A 20608-nucleotide genomic window follows, 5' to 3' on the forward strand; every position below is an offset into this window, starting at 1 on the left:
GAGTCTTTTAGGAAATCGGACTCCCTATTTGTGCTTATGGATGGGCCTTGGAATGGGTTGTCCGCTTCCTCTGCGACCATTTTACAGATGGATCAGACGGTGATTCAGGACTATTCCATCAAGGGTCAGATTCCTCCTTTTCCTGTCAAGGCGCACTCTACTTGAGTGCTCAATGCCTCCTGGGCCTTCCGTCCTCAAGCGTCAGTGACGCAGGTTTGCAAGGCATGTATACGCTTAAAGCGGAGTTCCGGGCACAGAAGTCATTTTTCACTGAACATACCCCCGGGACAGTCAGGGCTAGCACATTCCACAATGGCTAGCCTCTGATCTGTCCCGGTTCGCACTTACCTTTTAGAAGAAATACTTACTTATAAAATTTCTTCCACAGCGTTTCCATCTCTCTTGTGGGCAGCTGAAGCCGGCGCGGTCCTCTTCTGAATCTTCTTCCGTGTCTCCTTGTCCCAGAATGCGCCCGCACCGGCCCCTCTCGTCACTTCCGGTGCGGCGCCGCATTCCTCCACAGCTTCTGGGCATGCCCAGAAGCTGTTTAGCAGGGGAATGCGGCGTCGCCCGGAAGTGACGAGCGGGGCCGGTGCCGTCGCATTGATTCCTGGGAGCGATGACGTTCAGCTCCCAGGAATCATCGCGAGACAGGAAGTGACAGCGGAGCCTCAGCGCTGAGGGAGGAAGTACTCTGAGGTGAGTATTTACGATCTTCATTTACAAGGTGAGTAAACAAAAAAAAAAAAAAACCTAACTATCCAATTCCTTTTCAGGTGATGTCTAACTAGCGGAGGGGCACAAAAAAAAAATATCGATTTTGTGCCTGGAACTCCGCTTTAAAGCAAACGCTGTTGCTGTCAGAATAAACAAATCAGTGCTGCAGCTGATGAGCAGCAAAGCAATCTCTGGTAAACAATTAAAAACTCAGCAACAATAAAACATCACATTATAATAGCATACATTAGAGTAAACCAGAAGAATGACAGTATCTGCAAAGCAAACTATGGTTAACAATAAAACATTACACTATAGCAATATATTCTCAAATACAGTAAAACAGAAACCTAACTAAAAAAAAACGTTCCAGGCTAGGATCTCTTAAAATGCGATCACCATCTAACATCTTTTGAAACCCTGTGTGAAAGTTTGCCCTAGACTGTACCATGCTGTACCGTATACTAATACTCTACTAGTGTGTGGTAGCTACGGAAACAGTCACCGATGCAGAGACCAGGCTGGCCAGGACAGGAGGGACTAAATTAGTGGGTGTCACGCCTATATCCTCCTTTTTCTACGGACGCAACATCTTCTTTGGGGGGCTCTTTTGGGTAGAGGTACCAGGGAGGACATCCAGAAAATGGCTCATCGCTGCATCTGGATTGTGAATTTGGGCCACAGCACCTTCTGGATACAAAAGTGCTGTGATGATGTGGAGTTTTAGGAAGGATCCACTTCCTGATGGGTTGTGGATGGGTCTTCCAGTATGACAGTGACTAGAAACCTACAGCCAAGGCAACAAAGGAGTGGGTCAAAAAGAAGCACCATAAGGTCATGGAGTGGCATAGCCAGTCTCCAGACCTTAATCCTATAGAAAATGTATGGAGGGAGCTGAAACATCGAGTTGCCAAGCGACAGCCAAGAAACCTTTAAGGATTTGAAGAAGATTTGTAGAGAAGAGTGGACCAAAATCCCTCCTGAGATGTGTGCAAACCTGGTCACCAACTACAAGAATCCTCTTACCTCTGCTTGCCAACAAGGGTTTCTCCACAAAATACGAAGTCATTTTTTGCTTGGGGATCAAATACTTATTTTACTCACTGAAATGCAACTCCATTTATAACATTTGTATCCTGTTTTTGTCTGGATTTTTGGTTGATATTCTCTCTTTTTCTCTCTAACATTTTAAAATACACCTATCATAAAAATTAGACTTAATTTCTTTGTAAGTGGACAAACTTACAAAATCTGCAGAAAAAAAAAAAAATAATAATAATTTTCCCCACTGTACGTTATAGTATTAAAAGCTAGTCCACTCACTCTATCCTCCTGTATTACTAGCCTGTAACTAGAGGGGGAAAGCTTTCTGTGCAGTGGAAATAAGCAGATGGGGGAAGGACCAGGCTGTAACACTGGGCTGATACTAAGTAACAGTACTTCTAATTTTTGGAGTTCCTCTGGGACAGTCTATTAAGTACACATAGGGGGTGATTTACTCAAACTGGTGCACACCAAATGTGGTGCAGCTGTGCATAGTAACCATAGTAATCAGCTTCCAGGTTTTATTGGCAAAGCCTAATGCCTCGTACACACGTACCGATCGTCGGCCGACCGATTGGCCGTCTTTTGTCCAGGGCTGTCCTGTCCGCTGAAAAGTGCAAAAGACTGCACACGAATTTTGTCGGCCAACAACAGCCGACTGCAGAAGTGATGTCATGTGATGGTTAACTTTCCTTGTCTTTTTTCTTCTCTGAGCATGCCCAGTCTTGCAAATCTGCTGATTGTCGGCCGAATTCTGTACTGACTGGCGAACAATCGGCCGTTCTGGTGTTGGCCAACAAAAATTTTAATGCCTGCACGACAGATTCTTTTCGGCCGAAAGTGCGCTGTCGGCTGTCGGAAGCATCATACTAACAAGCCTACAATCGGCCGATTGGTCGTCGGCCGAATATTTACGGCCGACAATCGGTACGTGTGTACGAGGCTTTACTGAATAAGCTGAAGCTAGAAGCTGATTGCTGGTTACTATGCAAAGCTGCACCAGTTTTAGTAAATCTCCCCTATAGTGCCTTCATATAGTGTCTGGGGGGCCTGCATTAGATTCAGATGTAGAGAATGAAGTAGTGGAGCTGCCTGCTGCAGAAAATAGGCCAAGATAAAATGTAGCATCATTTAACTAATTGTTTGATTTAGCTGTGCTACTTTTGTATGCAAGTTGGTGTAAGGCTGGGTTCACCTATGTCCGCCTGCAGTTAGCAGTCCGGGTCTGGTGCATTCCTGTTTACCACCATTTCATGCGTGAATTAGATGCAAATTTTTGCTTGAACCTGGACCCAAAAATGCCCCGGGCATGTGTGAACTGGCTCAATTTGAGAGCCAATCACATTCACATGTCATTGGAATTGGATGTGGTGTTAACCGCATCCGTTTCGCATTTATGTGAACCCAGCCTAAAGGTTCCCTCTGTCTTCCTTTTACCTTGTCTTATGCGCTCAGTGTCGTGTGTTTTTTTTTTTTTTTTTTTTAATATAGGTTTGTGTTAATCTGCATTTCCCTTCTTTCAGATAAAACGTTCCATTAGTCAGCCAGCACCCCAGAGGTGAGTAGGATTTGACTCTTCGAGGTTAGACATTCCCTGCTATCCAACAGTTTTAGTATAATCACAATATCTACCTTGACTGTCGCCTCTGAAATGTGGAATATGGAATTATGCTATTCCTTAACGAGAGCTTAAAGTGGTTGTAAATCTGAATATTTAAAATTTATAAGCAGTTTACTTCTACCATACACTAAAGAATCAGAAGCCATCTGTTTCCAGCCTTGCCATGAAAGGAGCATCCAGCAATCTGAAATCCCCTCCACTTTTCTGTTAAAACCCGACCCATCCAAACATTTTGTGTTGCCACACCCCCGCTCTTGTGACTGACAGACTATTTAGTTCTCTCATGCATGAGAGAAGAGCGCGTGTGTCCAGAACTTCAACATTGTTCCACTGCCTCCTCCAGCTCACCCAAGATTGGCTGCTCTGCATTTGAACATATTTGGACTAGATGAAGTCAGGTGGTGCTTTGTGTGATGTGCATGCACAGTGGGTGAACTATTTCATCTGCGTGCGTGCTGCTAAGCCACGCTAGTGTTATTGCTGAGGGGGGTGACCAGATGAGAGGGGAGCCCTGTGATGTCACAACTCTGCCTCTCGAGCTTTGGCATGGAGATGCGCCCACAGATCATACATTTTCAGAGGGCTGTGACAGGCACAAGAGACAAAAAAAGCAGGTACATCTAAACTATTGCAATTTGGTTTAGTACTGTGAAAGCATAAATATGATGCATGTCTTTTGATATTTCTTGAACTTGAGTTTTACAACCACTTTAATCTTTTAACCACTTAAGCCCTGGAAGATTTTACCCCCTTCTTGACCAGGGGGTATTTTGCGATTCGGCACTGCATGACTTTAACGGACAATTGCACGGTCGTGCGACACTGTACCTAAACGAATTTGATGTCCTTTTTTTCCCACAAACAGAGCTTTCTTTTGGTGGTATTTGATCACCTGTGCGATTTTTTTTTTTTTTTTTTTTTTTTTTTTTTTTTTTTTAAATCATGCACTATAAACAAAAAAAGAGCGTCAATTTTGCAAAAATAACAATATTTTTCACATTTTTTTTATATGAAATTCCCCAAAAAAAATGTAAAAATCAAAATTTTTTAACCTTTTCGGCCAATTTGTTTTATGCTACATATGTTTAGTAAAAAAAATGGCAAAAAGCGTATTTTGAATGGTTTGCGCAAAAGTTATCGCGTTTACTAACAAAGGGAAAGATTTTTGCCATTTTTGTTTTTTTTTTTTTTTTTTTTTTTTTTTTTTTTAACGTGTAATGGCGGCGATCTGCGATTTTTTTTTTTTTTTTTTTTTTTTTTTTTTTTGCGGGACTGCGACATTGGGGCGGACAGATCAGACCCTTGACTGATATTTTTGACACTTTTGGGGTTACCAGTGACATTACTGCAGTAATCAGTGCTATACGTATGCACTGTTACTGTAAAATTACACTGGAAGTGAAGGGGTTAACTTTATTTGAGAGGGAGGGGCTATACGTATGCACTGTTACTGTAAAATTACACTGGAAGTGAAGGGGTTAACTTTATTTGAGAGGGAGGGGCTGTGTGTGTCCCTAGGGGTGTGATTCTAACTGTGATTGGCTGTGGCTTGAGGTGTAGGAACAATGATCAACGGTCCTACATAGTAGAACCGTATGATCACTGTTCCTACACAGGGGAGAATGACAGGCGGCTTGTTTACATCAGCCGCCCGCCTTTCTCCCGCTGTCACGGACGATCGTGAGTGAGCGGCGGACATCGGGTCCGCCGCTCACATGCGCGGGGTGGTCCGTGACACGCGCGCTCGCTCCCCAGAGCCTCACAGGCTAGTGACGTACCGGTCGGCAAGTGGTTAAAAACATTTTTTTTAAGTGTATGTTGTTGGGTTTTTATTTTTTGCTCTGTCCAGTCGGGGGTTTTTCATTCACTTTTTGTCCCAGAATCCCAGCAGGAAGTAAGAGGAGAGCTGCCAAATGGAGAGGTATCCCCTCTAAGGCCTTGTTCACCCCATACGTGCAACAAAAGTGATGGGAAAAACGCACAGATTGGACTTACAGAAGCTTGTTCACACCATGTGCAGTGACGCGCCTATTATGTAAAAGTTTTTCTGTATGTGTCCTGTTCACACCACAATGTTGTCGTCCTTTTTTTTTTTTTTCCCCACGCATAAAACTTCATATATGCAGATACCAGTTGTGGTGTGAACATGGCACATAGAGAACAATTGTTTTATTTGTGACCGTGCAGAAAAGCTGACGTCTCTGCACATGGTGCAAACCGCTGCCAAAGGAACAGGTGTCCTTTTTGAAAGATTTCCTTCACCTCCTGTTCCTATACCAACTGAAAACTCTTCTGTTTCTTATAACATTTTGTACCAGAGATCATCACCAGGACCCAAAGAGAAGATGAATTTATCCATTGGGGACACAGACCGCAATACCATCCTGACATAGGTTCCAATACTTCCCCAATCCCATAATATAAGAAAAACAGTTGGCTTTACATACAGTTTTTTTATGTTATGGGAGCAAGAGAGATGATTTGACAGTAACGTCACTCCTTCTTCTTCATAGAACTTCTGCATCACCAAGGCGGAGTAATGGGATGACAGTGGTAAGGAATCTGGAGGAAATGGCAATGCGTGTACACTCTCGGGAACAGCATCATATGGCATCTGGTAATGGCATTGTAGATTGAACAGCATATATACGTAACCAGCCACGCTGCCAAATGGGTAAGTCCTCTTGTGTTACTACAGCGCAGGTTAGGATGCACCGATACCATTTTTTTTTTTCCTTAGTACTCGCCAATACTTATTACTCATACCTACCTGCAACTGTTCTGTTTACACTTTAGCTGTCAGCAATGGCAAACCACTGAAAAGTCGTTTAGAATTGAAAGAAATGCATTTATAAAAAATGTTTCAAACATTTTTTTTAATGTGAAACATGTAAATATATGTTAAAGGTGTAAAAATATTAACAAACAAAGCAAACAAAAAATAAAAAAGTTTTATTAATAGTCGCAATATAAAAAAAAAGCAGCAGGAAAATAGAAATTAAGGCTGATTTACAGTAAATTAAAGGGTAGTTCCAGTCATTTTTGTGTTAATTAAAAGTTAGCAGCTAAAAAAGTGTAGCTGCTCAGTTTTAATTAACATTCACTCACCTGTCCCACGATCCAGCGGTGCACTTACCCTGTGTCCTCCCTCAGAGGTGCCAGCATCTTTACTATGGGTACCCAGCTGTGACAGCTTGCGGCTTCACAGCCAGGTGCCCACTGCGCATGAGCAAGTGGAGCTGCGCTCTGTGACTGGTCCCAAAGTCTTCTGGGACTTGTCTGATCGCCTAAAGCAACCAGAACGGAAGTGGGAGCGGGTACCTGTCAAAATCGGGTACCCGCTCCTCCCCAAAAGCTCCATTTTACAAACAGGAGTCGGGAGGGTGGAGCTTCACTTTAAGAGTTAGTTAGGGGTTGAGCAGGAACATTTAATTTAAACTCCCCCCCCCCCCCCCCCAAAAAAAAAATAAACCTTTTTTTACTTGACAGGTTGCTTTTCACTGACTTCATCTGCAGATCGAAATTCATCTTTTTGTGTAGATTAATAAACCGAAAGATATACAAAAAGAAACAATGTTTCTTTTTTTCTTTCTGTCTCAGCGGCTGAGAAATGTTAATAAACATTCCCCAACTGCTTTTTTTTTTTTTTTTTTCTCTTCAGCTGTCAACAGGGGAGCCCCACTGACAGCTGAATGAGTCAGCAGTCCGACTCCTAACAACCAGTAATTGCCGGGGTTTTTTTTTTCTTTATTTGTTTTTTTACATTTCAGCTATCAGTGGGGGAATCCCGTTGGCTTGGTTTTTTCAGCTGTATCATTTCAAGTATCGGAAAACATTTGCATGAGTACCAATGTTTGTGCAAAGGCTTAGTGTCGGCACAGATATGCTTATCAGTGCAACCCTAGTGCAGGTAGCTCATAATGTTACATTTGATTACCATATAGCCTTTTTAAATACCCTTCTTGCTCGTTTTCAGTCATTGATAGAAATGGTTGACCTTTTCAAAAGATTTCTGTGTACAGTGAAAAATGAAAGCTCATCTACAGGCAGATATAAATACAAAGAATACAGCCTATTTAAAGTGTCCTAAAACACAAAAATTGTATTTGTGTATACTGTATACTGTATGTCTTTAAACTTTCTTCCAATAGCTGTGTGCAGCTTTCTATCTGGCATATGTTAGTTTTTGTAAATACCTGGTTGATCCTGTCATTTCCAGGCACTTCCCCCTAAGTCAGTAGCAACATAATTGCAGGTGGTCCTCTGCCTGCTGAGTTGCCACTCTTAGTGCGCTATAATCCAAGACCAAAAATTTTGAAACCTACCCGGAGATAAACAAACAATAACAAATATATATATTTCTCTTTTTGTTCACTGACAGACACAGCTTCAATTCTTCAGACCATTGGGTATTGTACTGTCACTCTTCAGGAGTAGGACTAGGCAAGAAACCTTTTCGGTTATGCCCCTGGGACAGTCCCAGAGGGTATGCCATCACTTCCTGTTGTAGGACTTCCAGTTTTTTCGGCCTAGACAGGAGTAAGGACCTGGCTCTCTGCTGGGATTTGCGGTCCTGGCATTTTTTTTATTTAAATGGAATTTTTTATTTTCTCTTTATTATTTTTGTTCCTGTGTGAACTACAATCAACAGCCAGACTGGGCGATGCACTTGATAGTCTAGATCAGGGGTGGGCAAACTTTTTGACTCAAGGGCCGCAATGGGTTCATATATTGGATCCGGGGGCCGGACCAAGAGTAGATGGCAAAAAACGCTGTAAAAAATTGTGTGACATTGAGGTCACAAAAGTGTGAAAGGGGCCTTCAGTAATTAAGGTATAGTGTGCCCCCTTTCAATGCAGAGTGACCAGCATGCCCCCTTTTCAATGCACAGTGACCAGCGTGCCCCTTTCAATGCACAGTGACCAGCGTGCCCCCTTCAATGCACAGTGACCAGCGTGCCCCCCTTCAATGCACAGTGGCCAGTGTGCCCCCTTTCAATGCACAGTGGCCAGTGTGCCCCCCTTCAATGCAGTGACCAGCGTGCCCCCCTTCAATGCTCATTGACCAGTGTGCCCCCTTTCAATGCACAGTGACCAGTGTGCCCCCTTCAAAACAGTGACCAGTGTGCCCCCTTCAAAACAGTGACCATCGTACGTGCCCTCTTTCAGTGCAGAGACCATCGTGCGTGCCCCCTTTCAGTGCAGAGACCATCGTGCGTGCCCCCTTTCAATGCAGAGACCATCGTGCGTGCCCCCTTTCAATGCAAAGACCATCGTGCGTGCCCCCTTTCAATGCAGAGACCATCGTGCGTGCCCCCTTTCAATGCAGAGACCATCGTGCGTGCCCCCTTTCAATGCAGAGACCATCGTGCGTGCCCCCTTTCAATGCAGAGACCATTGTGCGTGCCCCCTTTCAATGCAGAGACCATCGTGCGTGCCCCCTTTCAATGCAGAGACCATCGTGCGTGCCCCCCTTCAATGCAGAGACCAGCGTGCGTGCCCCCCTTCAATGCAGAGACCAGCGTGCGTGCCCCCCTTCAATGCAGAGACCAGCGTGCGTGCCCCCCTTCAATGCAGTGTGGCTCCCCCCCGAGACCAGTGCACTTCTCCTCAGTCCCCCGGCATCTCCTCGAGTCCTCCGCCTCCTTCTCGGCCAATGGCATGGGGTTTGCCTTGCGGCCAATCAGGAAGCGGGTATTAGACCCGCTTCCTGATTGGCCAGGAGGAGGATCCGTGTGACAATAGCAAATTTTCATTCGCTATTGTCACACAATGGGTGGGCTCAGGACGCACTGCTCTGCGCCCCGGGTCCACCCTTTGCTGAAGCCTAGTATCATCGGTTTCCCCAAAGAAACCAGTTTCCCCTTGCTTTCGGCTGTGAACGGAACTCCGCCCCTCCAGTCCGATGCAATCCAGCCCTCCCAGCTCTGCCTCTCCAGCCGATCAATACTCCACCCTGCTCCGCCCATTGTCTCTCCGTGGAATCTATTTACAAAACATTACAGCCTGATCCCGCCCCCGTGCACGCTCCCAATGCAGCCATTCAATTTATGGATAATAGTGAAACATTAAACAGAGCTGGGAGGGCTGGATTGCATCGTGCTGGAGGGGCGGAGTTCCGATCACAGCCGAAAGCAAGGGGAAACTGGTTTCTCTGGGGAAACCGATTTTGGCACAACACCGGCTGCCACTGTAAATTAGCTAGGGCTCCGCAGGCCGAATTAAAAGGTCCTCCAGGCCGGATACGGCCTGCAGGCCGTAGTTTGCCCATTCCTGGTCTAGATCCTTACGGTCTTCCCAGTCTGGCCTGCAAGCGCGACCCAACTTTTAGCTCCACGCTAACAGGGGCTGACCGGTGAGTGAAACCCCTTGCGAGGTCTCATAGCCCTGGTCATGACAGCAGTCACGACCAGAGTTGCAGCGTACATCAGGCTGCAGCATCCCCATTCCAAGATGGTGCGATGGACTGGGAGTAGCGCCCGCCTGGTGACCACGGTATGGTGAGTAATGTCCCCCCTCCTTTCCTACTGAATTGCTGGAGTGGTCGCGGGCCCCCCCTGGGGATGGTAGACCCCCCTGTGTCCTTCCTCCCTCTTTTACTTCCCCCTCTTCCTTGCGGGTTTCACCCTTAAATTTGGTGCCCTCATCTGTCCCCTGTCCCCCCCCCCCCGGCCCCTTTTTTGGGGGCATGGATGAAATTGGGTAGGGGGGGGCTACATGGTGCTGGGCTGGAGGAGCGGTGGGTGATGCCGCTGTCGGCCCCTGTAGAGGGTGTCCATACCTGGGTGCTGCAGGGGGGGGGTTTCCCTAGGGGGTCCCCTCCTGTGGTCTGTGAACTTTTTCCGTGGGGTCCTGGGTCCTGCGTGGTGCCACTATTTCTCTGTGTTCCCGGTTCGGTGGCCATGTTTCTGTAGTTCAGCGGCCATGTTTTTTTGGTTTGCATTGGCATCCATTTTCCTGTAGTCTGAGACAGTGCTGAGGCTGTGGGGGCCTCCAGGTCAGCGTTTCTTCTTCCTCTTTCCAGCAGTGTGGCAGATCATTTTGGCACTTTCCAACTCGGGTGGCGAGTCTCTGGGGGTACACTATCCTTCCTCTGCTGTATACAGCGCCGCGGGTGTGCTGATTCTTGTGGCAGCACAGCGGTGCACAAGGGGGAGGGGCCTCATTTTTTCAGCCCTGCAGTCACTGGTAGCCAAAGTAGATATGGCAAGACGCGTACCACCCCCCCCCCCCCCGCCTTCACCTGTATCCTCTGCTTCCTCAGATTCCGAGGTGGATTTGGCCGCCGCGGACAAGAGTCAGCCCACTGGGTCTCCGTCCACGCATGCTGAGTGTTCTAATCGTAAGTATGAGTCCTCCTCCTCTGCAGCCGCGCATGAAAAAGCGCTGGTGGAGGCCTTGATTGTATCAGTGCGGGAAACTTTACAGTTGGAGGACTCAGCTGCTGCTGAGTCGGCAACGCCGGTGCAATTTGGTACCTGCAAATCTTCCAAGGTGAATAAGGTTTTTTTTTTTCCCTTTTCTGCCTCTTTTGACAAGATTGTCAGTAGTCAGTGGGGTTGCCCGAAACGCATGGTTGGAATGCCTAAGCATTTTGCTAGAAGATATCCCTTTGAGCAGTCTCTTCTGAAGAAACTGACGGTTCCACTGTCGGGACTCTCAGGCTCCAGGCTGAATAAGACCACACTTTTGCCGGTGCAGGGTGGGGGTGTACATCATCCAGTGAGCGCCGCCATCGGAAGGAAGCGTGTCCCCCTCTTCACCGTAGCCGGCAATTGCGGTAGATGGAGCAGGAGTAGGAACGAGGCTTGAGAGTCAGAACGGATGAAACCAAACTCTGGATTATTTTCACCCCCACCCTGGATACACCCAGGAGAGTGCCAACCTGTCACTTGTTACCCCTAACCAATGTGAGTGTTTATTACACGTTCATAAATGCATTAAAAGTCTACACTTTTCTTCATTCCTAGCCCTGTTGGAACCCCTGGCTTATTGGTTCACCTGATGGCTGCCCTATATGTTGGACTTCTCTATACATAGACTTACATGGATTTTTTTGAAAAAAACTGTGCGGCAGATGCGCCTGATATATATGTTTGTCCTACGGATTAGAAATGGGAATGCTTTGGAAACATATTAAACAAAGGCATCACACAGTGTATTCCAATGGGAAATAAATACAAAAGAGCCACAGTCAGACCAGGGTGGCTAAACCGTAAAGTAAAAATACCTCTTGGAGAAAAAAAAAATGGCCTTTTAAGAAATATAAAATGGAGGGGACACTATCAGCTTTGCAACAATATAAGGAATGTAACAAGAAATGTAAAAACAAAATTAGGGTGGCTAAAAAAAGACTACAAGAGACACATAGCAGAGGAGAGTAAGACAAACCCTAAGAAATTCTTTAGATATATTAATAGTAAAAAAGCGAGTTCGGAGCAGGTTGCACACATAAATAACGATGAAGGGAGGATAGTTACAGATGACACAGAGAAGGGAACTGTACTAAATACTTTCTTCTCCTCAGTTTTTACACAAGAAAAGGAGGGGTATACTGACCATGACAGTATTGTTAGCAGCACATCACAGGATGTACCGCTGTGGCTAACAGAGGCTGGAATCAAGGAAAGACTCGATAAGATTAGCGCAAATAAATCACCAGGACCAGATGGCTTACACCCGAGAGTACTCAAGGAAATCAGTCGGGTTATATCTAGACCGCTGTTCCTAATCTTTGAGGACAGTTTACTGATAGGAACTGTACCAACTGACTCAAGGAAAGCCAATGTGATGCCAATATTCAAAAAAGGGCAGAGACATATTCTGGAAAACTATAGGCCGGTCAGCCTGACATCAATAGTATGTAAATTATTGGAGGGGATGATAAGGGACTATATCCAAGAATTTTCTGAAGATAACCGTATCATTAGTAGTAATCAGCATGGGTTTACAAAGGGACGTTCTTGCCAGACCAATCTGTTAACATTCTACGAGGAGGTGAGCAACTAACTAGACAAGGGGAGGCCTGTTGATGTGGTGTATTTGGATTTTGTGAAGGCATTCGTTACAGCTCCCCATAAATGCTTAATCTACAAGCTAAGGACTGCAGGCATTGACCGCAAGGTTTGTTCTTGGATAGAAAACTGGTTACAGGGGTGTGTCCAAAGGGTAGTGATAAATAACCTGTACTCAGACTGGTCTGGAGTGGTAAGTGGGGTACCTCAAGGCTCTGTTCTTTGATCAATTCTGTTCAATTTATTCATAAATAATATAGAGGAGGGGATTATTAGTTCAGATTGCCATGCCTATTTTTGCAGATGACAAAAATAGGCATGGCAATAACTTCACATCACGACATAGAAATCTTCCAGAAGGACCTGAACAAAATAACAGGGTGGGCAACAACATGGCAAATGAGGTTTAATGTGGATAAATGTAAGGTAATGCACTTGGGGGCTAAAAACATAAACGCAAACTACTCACTAGGGGGGTACCTCTGGGGGAATCAAGGATGGAGAAAGATCGGGAAGATAAACTAAGCAATAGCATACAATGTCAAGCTTCAGCTGCCAAAGCTGGCAGAATATGAGCATGCATAAAGAAGGGGATATATTCCAGAGATAAACTATAATCCTGCCATTTAATAAAACTCTGGTCTGGCCACATCTGGAGTATTCTGTCCAGTTCTGGTCACCAATCCTCAGAAGGGACGTGCTGGAACTGGAGAGAGTCCAAAGAAGGGCAACTAAACTAATTAGGGGATTGGAAGACCTTAATTACGAGGAGCGATTAGACGCACTTAACTTATTCTCCCTGGAGAAAAGACGCCTAAAGGGGACATGATATCGATTTACAAATACCTCAATGGCGATCCCAGCATAGGAAATAAACAATTTAGTCTAAGAGAGTGTAAGAGGACACGTGGCCACACAATGAGATTAGAGGAGAAGCGGTTTAACCTTAAGCTACAGTTGTATTCAAAATTATTCAACCCCCACTGAAATTGATTGTTTTGGCCAGTTTGACATTGATTTTGATCATTCAGTCATCCTGCTTACAATTAAATCAAAGAGGCACGTGTAGGTCAGACAAATATAACATAACATTTATAATGAAATAACCACAAATGTCTTTTCTGTGCTCACATCATTATCAGTTTTATTCAACCCCCAAGTGACATTCAATCTTAGTACTTAGTACAACATCCTTTTACAGTTATAACAGCTTTTAAACGTGAAGCATAGCTTGACACAAGTGTCTTGCAGCGATCTATGGGTATCTTCGCCCATTCGTCATGGGCAAAAGACTCCAGTTCAGTCACATTCTTAGGCTTGTGCACTGCAACTGCTTTCTTTAAGTCCCACCAGAGGTTCTCAATCGGATTTAAGTCTGGTGACTGTGATGGCCACTCCAAAATGTTCCAGCCTTTAATCTGCAACCATGCTCTAGTGGACTTGGAGGTATGCTTGGGATCATTGTCCTGTTGAAAGGTCCAACGTCTCCCAAGCCTCAGGTTTGTGACGGACTGCATCACATTGTCATCCAATATCTCCTGGTACTGAAGAGAATTCATGGTACCTTGCACACGCTGAAGCTTCCCTGTACCTGCAGAAGCAAAACAGCCCCAAAGCATGATTGACCCCCCCCCCCCGCCATGCTTCACAGAACACTATCCCAAAACTTCTGTGGTTTGTCCACATGACTTTTGGCATACTGCAGTCGACTCTTCTTATTCTTTGGAGACAGCAGGGGGGTGCGCCTGGGAGTTCTGGCATGGAGGCCTTCATTACACAGTGTGCGCCGTATTGTCTGAGCAGAAACTTCAGTACCCACATCTGACAAATCTTTTCTCAGTTCGTCAGCAGTCACACGGGGACTTTTCTCCACTCTACGCTTCAGGTAGCGCACAGCAGTCAAAGTCAGCATCTTCTTTCTGCCATGACCAGGTAGCGTTTCAACAGTGCCCTTTGCCTTGAATTTGCAAATGATGCTTCCTATGGTGTCTCTTGGTATGTTTAACATCTTTGCAATCTTCTTATAGCCATTGCCCTTCCTGTGAAGAGTAATCACCTCTTCTCTTGTCTTCCTGGACCATTCTCTTGACTTCACCATGTTTGTAACCACACCAGTAAATGTCTAGAAGGAGCTGAGTATCACAGTGATTTTAAAGCTGCCTAATTGGTGCTTATTAGGCTTTATTGCTGCTCCCTGACATCCACAGGTGTTTTCAATACCTGATTGAAAACACTTCAATGAACCTCTGTTCTTCAGAGTGGTAGTCTTTAAGGGGTTGAATAATTGTGTCCATGAAGAATCCACAAAAGAAACATTTACTACTGTATTACAAAAGCAATTGATGTCATTTTAGTTGCATATGGTTCTTTAAGAAGTCCTTGTAGGATTTCATTCTGAATACAATTACAAATGTACATTAAATTCCCTAAAACCCTTTACAGCATTGGGGGGTTGAATAATTTTGAATACAACTGTATGTAGGGGTTTTTTCACTGTCAGGGCGGTAAGAATGCTTCTGCGTGCAGAGTCTTTCTCGGCTCTAGATGTCAACTTGGACGTTACGGTGTAAACGCTGCAGGAGTTCGGGTGGACACTGAATTTTCAGAAATCAGCATTGCCTCCATCCACAAAGCTGGACTACTTGGGTCTGACGCTAGACTCTACGTGGGCCCGAATGTTTCTTCCTCAAACAAAACTGCTGAAGCTACAGGAGGCTGTTCGGCTCCTGTTGTCCAATCATCGATCATCACTCAGGACTTGCATGCAAGTGCTAGGTCTGATGGTCTCCACCTTCAAGGAGGTTCCGTTTGTGCAGTTCCACACCAGACCTTTGCAAAGGGAGATTCCGATTAAATGGAACAAGGATCAGCTGTCATTGGACAATCTGATTCGGCTGAGTTGAGGTTTGAGGGAGTCTCTCCTATGGTGGCTCCGCTCCCCGGCCATACGTCTAGGGAAAATCTTTTCTTCCCCTGTATTGAACTGTAATCACCACGGTTGCCAGTCTGTTTGGATGGGGAGGTGTCTTGGGAGAGTATTCGGCACAAGGTGTCTGGACTCGGGAGAAGTCCAGGTTGCCGATCAACATCCTGGAAATTCGGACAATCGGACTTTGTCTGTCTCAGTGGACGGACTGTCTACAGGGGTGCCCTGTGCGGATACAATCAGGCAATGCTACGGCTGTGACATATGTCAATCATCAAGGGGGCACAAAGAGTGCCCTGGCGGCCTGGGAAGTGGCTGACATCTTGAGGTGGGCAGAACAAAATGTACTGGTCCTCTCTGCTGTGCACATTCCGGGGGTGGAGAATTGGCATGCGGACTACCTCAGTCAGCAGACGTTGGATCCGGGAGAATGGTCTCTTCACCCGGAGGTTTTCCATCAACTGTGTCTTTGGTGGGGGGACCCCCGATGTGGACCTGCTGCTTCCCGTCTCAACAGGAAGGCCTGGTAAGGCTGGTAGCAGATGTCCCTTGGAAACTTCCTCTCAGGGAAGATCTTCTGTCTCAGGAACCAATCTTCCATCCTGCTTTACAGTCGCTAGCTTTAACAGCGTGGCTATTGAAAGCCAGGTGCTGAAAGACAGAGGGCTGTCGGAGTCACTGATTCCTACGCTGTTGAAGGCTAGGAAATCTACTTTCAGGAAGGTTTATCATAGAGTTTGTAAGGTATATATTACTTGATGTGAGTCTCTGGGAGTTTCTCCCCGCTCCTTTTCTGTGTCGCGCCTGTTGGAGTTTCTACAATTGGGTGTAGATCTGCAATTGGGTTTAGCTCTGGGTACCATCAAGGGCCAGATTTACACCTTGGCTGTTTTTTTTCCAAAGGCCGTTGGTGGCAAAGTCTTTGGTTTACACTTTTGTGTAGGGAGTTCACCATCTGCTTCCTCCAGTACGATCCTTGGTACCTGTGGGATCTCAATTTGGTTCTGTCGATGCTTCAAAGGCCTCTCTTTGAAAATTTTCGGTAAATTCCTCTGCTCACTCTTTTCGCAGAAGGTGGCTTTCTTAGTGGCTATTACTTTCGCATGTCTGAATTGGCTGCGTTGTCCTGACGGTCACCTTACTTGGTGACTCATAGGGACAAAGTGGTGTTACGACCCTGTAAGGCTTTCCTTCATAAGGTTGTCTTGGTGTTACATTTGAATGAAGACATTGTGCTACTGTCCCTATGTCCTAAGCCTAAACATCCTAAGGAAATTGCCTTACATTCCTTAGATGTGGCGATTCGGGTTTACCTGGCGGTGACTGAACCGTTTAGGAAATCCGAATCTTTGTTTGTTCTTACAGGTGGACCTCGTTAGGGCAGGCCGCATTTGCTGCGACAATTTCTAAGTGGATCAGGCAGACGGTGGTGCAGGCTTACTCCATTAAGTGTCAGGCTCATCCTATCCCTGTTACAGTGCATTCTACGAGGGCGCTTAGTGCCTCCTGGGCCTTCTATCATCAGGCGTCAGTGGTTTAGGTGTACAAGGCGGCTACTTGGTCGTCTGTACACACTTTCACAAAATTTTATAAAGTGGATGTACTTGCATCATCAGATGCGGCGTTTGGCTGCAAAGTTTTGCAGGCTGCGGTTGCGGAGTCTTCCACTTCTTGAGGGTGAAAATCTTTTTCTAGTGGTGAGCTCCAGTTTTTCCTAGTTGAGCTCCTTTTACCTGGTTGGCTGTTTAGCCTTGTTGGGAATTCTGCTTTTGCTGTGTTTTTTCCCACCCCTCATGTTGACACTTTTTTGGGACATCCCAGTGATCTGAAGAATTGAAGCTATGTCTGTCAGTGATCGAAAGAGGAAACAGGACTTTTGTCTTACCGTAAAATCCGTTTCTCTGAGTTTAACTGACACACACAGCACCCGCCCCTCTTTTGGGGTTGAGTTATTTGTTTTTCTGACACTGCTTGTTACAAACTGGAAGTCCTACAGCAGGAAGTGATGTTATACCCTCTGGCACTGCCCCAGGGGCGTAACCAAAAAGGTTTCTGCCTAGTCCTACTCCTGAAGAGTGACAGTATAATACCCAATGGTCAGAAGAATCAAAGCTGTCTCTGTCAGTGAACCTCAGAGAAAAGGATTTTACGTTAAGGCAAAAATCCAGTTATTTTATATTTCTGCACAGCAGGCCTACACTGTAGCATTAAAGCTTTATTAATTAATCCAAGATGTAAAATGATGGCTGTGGGTTTAATTACTTTTTAAATGCACACTGTTTACCTGAGTATGACTTTGTATCAATATCTTGCAATCCACTGTACAGCAGAGCTCGGAGTGGGAGAGGGAGAAGCAACAAAGTGACCAAGTCAGTTGTGCTGTAATGCTTGTGTGCGAACAAGGGACTTACTCATTGGAGAAGAGAGTAGAGGGACAGAGATGAGCACAATATTGTGCTGTTTCTAATTTATTGCCCAGACCTGGGCAGAGACAAGATCTGAAAGTGTTTAGTGCAGAAGAGAAAAAAAACAGGTCTCCTGCCCTGTCAGTCTGGGCTGCGTGATGCGACAGAGCTGTGTGAATCTCAGAACTACAGTAGGTAGACAGACAAAAAAAATCCTTTGAAGGGGAAGACAGCTGTTTGCCTGGATAAATGTAATATGTGGCTTTTTAGTTCTTCTTTTAATCCAAAAGTGTTTTTAATTCCTATTGAAATGTGCATAAAATAACGACATGAATGTTGACCAAGACATGCAACTATGCAGGTAGCACTACTTTTTGTTTTTGGGCTCCTTCACATCAGCGAAAGTGTTATAACACCAGCCGTTGGTGTGCACTAAGAAGAGAGCAGTAATGATGCATTGCAGAGTTCTTTTATTTTCAACTTTATTGAAATGTCACCACATGGTATTTGATTAATGTTCATGCATGGCAAATTGCTGTAATTTGGTGTAGTGTATTGCTACACACTGCACTTCCTAAAAATGCAGCATGTCCTACTTTTATCAGCGCACACCACTAGTGGTATGAACTAAACAAGGAGTTGATTTACTAAAACTGGAGTGCCAAGTCTGGTGCAGCTGTGCATTGTAGCCAATCAGCTTCAAACTTCATCTTCTTTAACCTCCTGCCGTCCGCGCTACAGCCTATATACGGCTGCAGCGCGGACTCGAATTTTCGGGAGGCCGTTTTTAAACGGCCTCCCAGTGACACGCCCCCCGCGCGCTCCCGCGAGCACGCATCGGGGGGAATCTGTGTCGGCCGTGTCCCTTGGACACAGCCGATCACAGATCGTGGTGAATGGCCAATCACAGCGGCCATTCACCACGTGATCAAGCCGTCCAATGAGAGATGATCTCATATGTAAACATATGAGATCATCTCTCATCGCCGGCGCTCCTTCCTCACACAGAGCCTGCGTGTGAGGAAGGAGGGAGAGCTGCACAGCGCCGGGGACACAGAAAAAAGTAATCAGGGCACCGATCACCAGTGCCCTGATTACCAGAGGTACACCAAACACACCTTCAATGCCCACAGTGCCCACCATCAGTGCCCCCCATCAGTGCACACAATCAGTGCCCATAGTGCTGCCAGTCAGTGCCCATCAGTGCCTGCTCATCTAGGCACTGATGAGCACTGACTGGCAGCACTATGGGCACTGAGTGTGGGCACTGATGGTGCTGCTCATCAGTGCCGCCCATCAGTGCTCATCAGTGCCACCCGCCAGTGCCCATCAGTGCCACCCGCCAGTGCCCATCAGTGCTGCCCGCCAGTGCCCATCAGTGCCACCCACCAGTGCCCATCAGTGCCGCCCACCAGTGCCCATCAGTGCTGCCCGTCAGTGCCACCTCTCAGTGCCCGTCAGTGCCACCTCTCAGTGCCCAACAGTGCCACCTCTCAGTGCCCAGCAGTGCCGCCTATCAGTGCTCATCAGTGCCGCCTATCAGTGCTCATCAGTGCGGCATATTAGTACCTCCTCATCAGTGCCACCTCATCAGTGCCCATAAGTGCCACCTCAGCAGTGCCCATAAGTACCACCTCATCAGTGCCCATCAGTGCAGCCTATCAGTGCCCATCAGTGCCGCCTCATCAGCGCACATCAGTGAAGGAGAAAAATTTATTTATTTTCAAAATTTACTCGCAAAAAATAAGAAAAACTTTTTTTTTTTTCAAAATTTTCTGTCTTTTTTCTTTTTTTTTATAAAAAAAAAAAAACCCAGAGATGATTAAATGCCACCAAAAGAAAGCTCTATTTGTGTGAAAAAAATGATAAAAATTTTATATGGGTACAGTGTAGCATGACCGCGCAATTGTCATTCAAAGCGTGCGAGCACTGAAAGCTAAAAATTGGTCTGGATGGGAAGGGTGTTTAAGTGCACAGAAGGCAAGTAGTTAAGCTTTGTCTAAAAACCTGGAAGCTGATTGGTTTCTATGCAGAGCTGCACCAGATTTTGCACTCTCCGGGTTTCATAAATAAACCCCATAGGGTTGAAGGCAAAATTGCCATGCCAAGCAATTGGACTACATTGACCAAGGCTGCCTATTGCAGCCCAACACATATGGCATGAATGCGCCCTAAGAAACCAGTGAATTTGGAAGAACATGAGACGTGTTTTTCTTTTGGAGTAAAAATGTAGCTATATGAAATGTGATTGTCTTTTTTATTCTTATTTTCAGAAAGCTACCTGTTGTGAAATCCAAATTCCCTGAAGTATTTCTATTTTGGACAAAAAATATTTTTTTTTATCCTATTGAACAATATTTTATATATTAAAATGAAGGATGGAGGAAGATTTCTATTTCCGAGTTGAAAAAATTGGCTTTGTTTATTTATGTGTCCAAAAATTGTGCAGTGATACACAACATTTTGTAATATAAACTGTCAATACAAAATAAAAGAATCCTTTTATATTTTTAGAAATTGATGAGTTTTGGATTACGCTTCCTTTATACATTATTTGGATTATTTCATTGGGGAATATGTCTAAGAGTCAACCTATTTGGTTTAGGATTATATTTATTTTTTTTCTTGCAGACTTAGACCCCGTTCACACTGGGGCGACCCGACCTGCGCACCGCGGCCTCGGAGCGGCCGGCACGAACTTCATATCATTGAAGTCAATGCAGGTCGCTCCAGGTCGCCCCAAAGAAGTCCGGACCCTTTTTCTAAGTCGGAGCGACTTGTGTCGCTCCTATTAGAACGGGTCCACAGCTACTCTATGGCAGGCGACCTGGTCGCCTGACAGGTCGCCCCAGTGTGGACGGGGTCTTAAACCTGTCATCTAA

At 45.5% G+C, this 20608-nt stretch overlaps 1 protein-coding gene across 1 annotated transcript in view; it reads left to right on the top strand.

The window, feature by feature from the left end:
• LOC309547054 (pleckstrin homology domain-containing family A member 3-like) overlaps positions 1-20184 on the top strand; it is a 99847-nt gene extending 79663 nt beyond the window's left edge. The window contains exons 6-8 of the mRNA XM_082246840.1: positions 3285-3319; positions 5896-6056; positions 20000-20184. Coding sequence (XP_082102966.1) covers positions 3285-3319; positions 5896-6019 — 159 coding nt within the window. The 3' untranslated portion in view covers positions 6020-6056; positions 20000-20184. The remainder of the gene's footprint in view (positions 1-3284; positions 3320-5895; positions 6057-19999) is intronic.
• Positions 20185-20608: the final 424 nt, after the last annotated feature.

Source organism: Pelophylax lessonae, assembly GCF_965119305.1.
Source record: "Pelophylax lessonae genome assembly, chromosome: 2".
NCBI lineage: Eukaryota > Metazoa > Chordata > Amphibia > Anura > Ranidae > Pelophylax > Pelophylax lessonae.